The sequence below is a fragment of the Vigna angularis genome, chromosome 7 (assembly GCF_016808095.1).
Source record: "Vigna angularis cultivar LongXiaoDou No.4 chromosome 7, ASM1680809v1, whole genome shotgun sequence".
Lineage (NCBI taxonomy): Eukaryota > Viridiplantae > Streptophyta > Magnoliopsida > Fabales > Fabaceae > Vigna > Vigna angularis.
Window position 1 is genome coordinate 25,176,954 of NC_068976.1, and position 4,666 is coordinate 25,181,619.

Here is a 4,666-nt window from a genome sequence, read left to right on the forward strand (position 1 = left end):
GGTAGCCACACGTGACTTAGACTAGCTTGAAACATAGAGGGTTGTTTTATTTTATGTGTTTGCTTGCATAAGTTGCAAAAACCAAATGAGTGAAGATGAACCCTAGTGTGTGTTATTACCCCACATGCTCACAAAGCTTGAGGTTGGGTCTTGGCCTGAGTTCAAAGACCCATCTCATCTGCCATGTTAGTATTCTCTGTGACAAACTTTATAGCTGTATTCCACTACCTCACCACCAGTCAACCACTTCGATTAATATAAGAAAATCTTACACATTTTTACGTAAGATCATGTCACGCACAATGACCCTTTTCTTCACCTTCTTCCTTTTAATTACACTTTGCACATTCCTTTCTTCGCCTCGATTATATTACACTATTTCATTCATTAACGTTAATACTGGTTTTCACATCCCAAATTTGCTCATTTGCTTTCTGTCTCTGTTTAAAGTTTGTAAACTGGTCTGTAAAATAATCTTGTTAATAATACATGAAATTTCAAAAGGGCACTTGCAATAGAAAATAACAAACAAAATAGATGTGCGTTTCACTCTGCACCAAAGGAGACATGTAGAGAAAATCGTGATGGAAAAAATAAGTATTTGTTGAAGGCTTCTTTAGATTCTTAAACAAGCAAGTACAACAACTAGTTAACTGCTTAATTTATTAAGCTAATGTGCTCTTAATGCTATAACGTGTCGTCCATAAATCCTTGACTGTTATTCATTAATTGTTTCTTTTATTACAAAACACACTCATAAGGTCACTCTCATCACTTATATTTAAGCTGGTCCAAAATTTTAAAAATAAACTAATTCTAATTTTTATTAAAAATTAAAGTTCAAAAATATATTTAATTCAATTTTTATTGATAATAAATTAATATAATCATCCTTCTACGCTTATTTAATGAAACAAAGCACTTATTACATATGATTGTGGTTTCGTTTTCTTGAGATAGGTTTCACCTCTATAAATGATTAGTTTACGGGTTTTATTCATTATCAAAATAAGTTTTAAAACTTTCGTTTTCATCGTAGGTTTTTTTTATACATTTAAAATGTTTATATTTTCATTTTCGGCAAAATATCTCGATGTGTCTGTTCTTAAGCCAATCATGTAAAGGAGGTAGTGATCTATGACTACCCTGTCGTGCGTAAGGTTAACATAAATTCATGAACACTCGCATTTCCTAATGAAAAGCAAGATTCCGTTACCTGTACAAGGCCAGATTATTTTGATATCCCGTTAAGCAACAATAATGGTTATATGATCATGTTGTGGAAAAAGTGTTAAAATAACCCTACATTAAAAACAATGACAATAATTATGATCAACGGATCTACCTTAATAAAATAATATTGTGCTAAGTAACACTGAACGCCTAAGTATGATAGTTAGAAAAGTGAGCATATTAGTATTTTAAATCCTATTACTAAAAAATATAAAATAACATTAAATAATAACTATAGAAACAATTATTAACTTCAAAATAATACATATTGGTATTAAATTTTAAAAGGAGAAGAATAAAATAATGTGAAGTTTGACCAGGTCAAAATCAGAAGAGCAAGTCCAAATCAAATCACGAATTTCAAAATGACAACTCTTTAGATGGTTTCTGGATAAAAACAATAATAATTAAATAAATAAAAAGAGCGGGAATGCATATGAAGAGGGTAGTAACCGAGACAGAGGGCCCTAACAGTGGATTCAGAGAGGGACCCATCAGAGGTACCCTCCATCTTCAACCAGCATCCCCTGTCCCAATGTCTACACTTTCTTCCTACTTTCCTTCTGCTCTTCCCTCCATTAACTTGATAATGACCTTTCAAATTTACATTCCAGTGAAAATATCTTCCAATATTTCCTCCAGTATCATTAACCAGTAGTCTAGTATCGTTTTTAATTCATTTATTTATATTTGCTTTTTGACAACTGTACTTTTAAAAGAAAATAACTACTGGCATTAGCATTACTCAAAAATTAATATCAGTCAAACATACTGATGAACTCATGGGCAGTGGCAGCACATATTCCATAAGAAATCAAGAAAAGCTAAAAATGTAAACTCTCAACAGGAGGATGATGGAGATATGGAGGATAATGGAATTACACAACAGTTGCCTTTACTACATATAGTATAACTTATTACATACTATTCTATAAGGAGTATGAGCTTTTACAAAAGAGTTATGGGCAATCTTCCAACACTTTTTCTGCCAGCTAGACTTTAACCCCCTTCTAACACAGCAAGCTCTACCCCATCTTCCACAAAATTAATTTAACTTCGAAGAAAACCAACCCCACTTATTACAAAATAATAAATATATTCTTAATCAGAGATAAAACCCTTCCCCTAAACTGCTATCTTTCACTGTTTCTTCAACTAACAGATCCCAAAAGCTGCATCTCTCACAAAAACCGGATGTTTATTGCCACTAAACTACCCAAAACACATTCTTGAATATCATCTTTATATTATAAAATTTAAACTAATAAACAACTTCCCTACGAAATTTTCACTACGTTGCTTCCTTCACCGAATTTAACTTATGGAAATTGAATCTTTGTTTCAACTATCATCAAAGTAGTCAGTACGTCCATTCTTGAGGCAAGCGAAGTTCATGGTTGGCTGCCTCCTCTCGCCGCATGTTGAACTTCTGTTGAAGGATAAGAGCATTTCTCCTTGCTAAAAAAGCATCTACAAGAACCCCAAACTCAATCAAGTTAGCAGGGGAAGGACTCAAGTTTAATCCAAAATATTTTGCATAACTAGAAGACAAACTTACCATAGTCCGCCCCGAATGCACTAGGGAAGCGTTGTTGGCTAGCAGCATTGATGTCATCAATGTTGAGGTTCAAAGCATGGATAACCTTAGCTGGGACCAGAACCGGAGCAGGACAACCTGTTTCAAAACAAAAGCAATTATCAGATAACCGCTAAATAAGCAGAAACAATGCTTAATCAATGGGATTCAGTAATTTACTTGTTTTCTTGCGAGATTCCGGTGGAGGTGCCCCATACTGACGAGGCAGGAAAACCCCTGTTCCAGCGCAACCCTTTTTGTTAACAGCGCCAGATCCAGCTTGCAAACCGGGTCGTGACCCTGATCCGAAATGCGAAACCTGCTGATTCTGGGGCTTCGCTTGAAGAGGACGGCGCCATACAGAATGAGGCAAGGCGCGTATGCAGTTCATGGCTTCATAGTCATACCCAAAATCACGCAAATCACGTACTCTGTTCTGAACTTGTGGCTGCTGCTGCTGGGTCACCCAAGCAACCTTCTCTTGCCTTCCCCAAACGGAACCACACTGATGCTTCAGCACCTGCTCCGGTCTCACCTGCGGGTACCGAGCCTACACAAGGGGAAATAAATGTAAACACCGGATTCCAACATGCAACTTCTTTTACACATTTTCACAAACACCTTGAACACGTTAGTAAATAACTCACCTGAGGACCGCCATGGTTCACGAAAAACGCATTCTCCGCCACTACTGGCGGAGAAACACCCCCAAAAACTCCCCCGTTCTGAAACTCAAACTTCGAAGAGACTTCGTCGTTCATCCTCAGCCTCGCAACTTGCCCTGCGGCCGCGTAAAGTACATCCCACGCATCATTTGTAGGCTTAAACGGCGTCGTCGTTGGCGAGGGAACACGAGAAGACCCGTTGGGACTCCCGTCGCCGGAACCGCCACTCCGACCAGACCAGCTTCCGATTCCACTGAGTATAGACTGAGGCGACCCAGCCAAACCCCGAGCCATCAGTTTCTGACTCTGCAAAAACCCAGAAAAACAGCGTAAGTTTACCCGAAAAGAAAAAGCAACCAAACAAAACAAAAGGATCCATCACGGTCATCATTACCTCAGTTTTTTCACCGTTGCAGATTGGAACAGTGAGCAGATGTTCCTTCCTGGTGTCATGGAGCGATGCATGACCGAGCCGGCGAGTCAAGCCGGCGAAGAAGTCCTCCTCGTCGCTGCTCTCGGTCCCAGTGGAACCGGACTCGAGCGGTTCGGCCCCAGGCGAGTGAAACTCGTAGGGAAACTCGGAGGGGAAGGCAAACGCGGCGTCAAACTCAGCTTCATCCATGGGTGAAAGTGAAGGAGTGAAGGAGTGAAGAAGCAAAGGTTGGAAGAAGAAGGAAAGAGGTTTGAGAGAAGAAAAGTGGTATGAAGCCGTTACGAGTTACGAGGGTAATGAAGGGGAACGAGGAAGCTGAAGTTGGTGGTGGAGGAAGATTTAATAATAACACAGCTGTGTGTGCAGAGTGGGACCCACAGTGCGAATGAAAAAAAAAAGATAAAGTAAAAGAGATGGTTGTGTTGTTGTGATGCGTTGGAGGATAATAGAATGTAAGAAGACAAGTTGCTTTTATTAAGGTTTCAGGGACCCTTTTAGACACTTGAAAATAAAAATATTGGTGCGTATGAAAATGAAAGAGAGAGAGAATTGCACTGTAAACAACTGGAAGAGTGGCCCAGTGGTTGTGGACATTTGTCCTTGCATGCATTTCACCTGCCATTTGTCCACTCCGTTACTCCTAAACTTCAATTAATCTTTCAAATTAATTAAGCGCCACACCAACACATTTTCCATCATTCAAAATTCTCCGTTTTTTACTGTTTCAAATCAAATTTCAAATTTTCATACTCACCTAAT

General features: G+C 38.7%; 1 protein-coding gene across 1 annotated transcript; it reads right to left on the reverse strand.

Moving 5' to 3' along the window:
• Positions 1-2,085: 2,085 nt before the first annotated feature.
• LOC108337058 (uncharacterized) lies at positions 2,086-4,313 on the reverse strand. Its single transcript, XM_017573496.2, has 5 exons — positions 3,869-4,313; positions 3,457-3,780; positions 2,990-3,359; positions 2,792-2,908; positions 2,086-2,703 (listed from the first exon to the last, which is right to left on the reverse strand). The coding sequence occupies exons 1-5, from the start codon at positions 4,094-4,096 to the stop codon at positions 2,594-2,596; spliced, it is 1,149 nt and encodes a 382-aa protein (XP_017428985.1). The 5' UTR covers positions 4,097-4,313; the 3' UTR covers positions 2,086-2,593.
• Between the last annotated feature and the right edge of the window lie 353 nt (positions 4,314-4,666).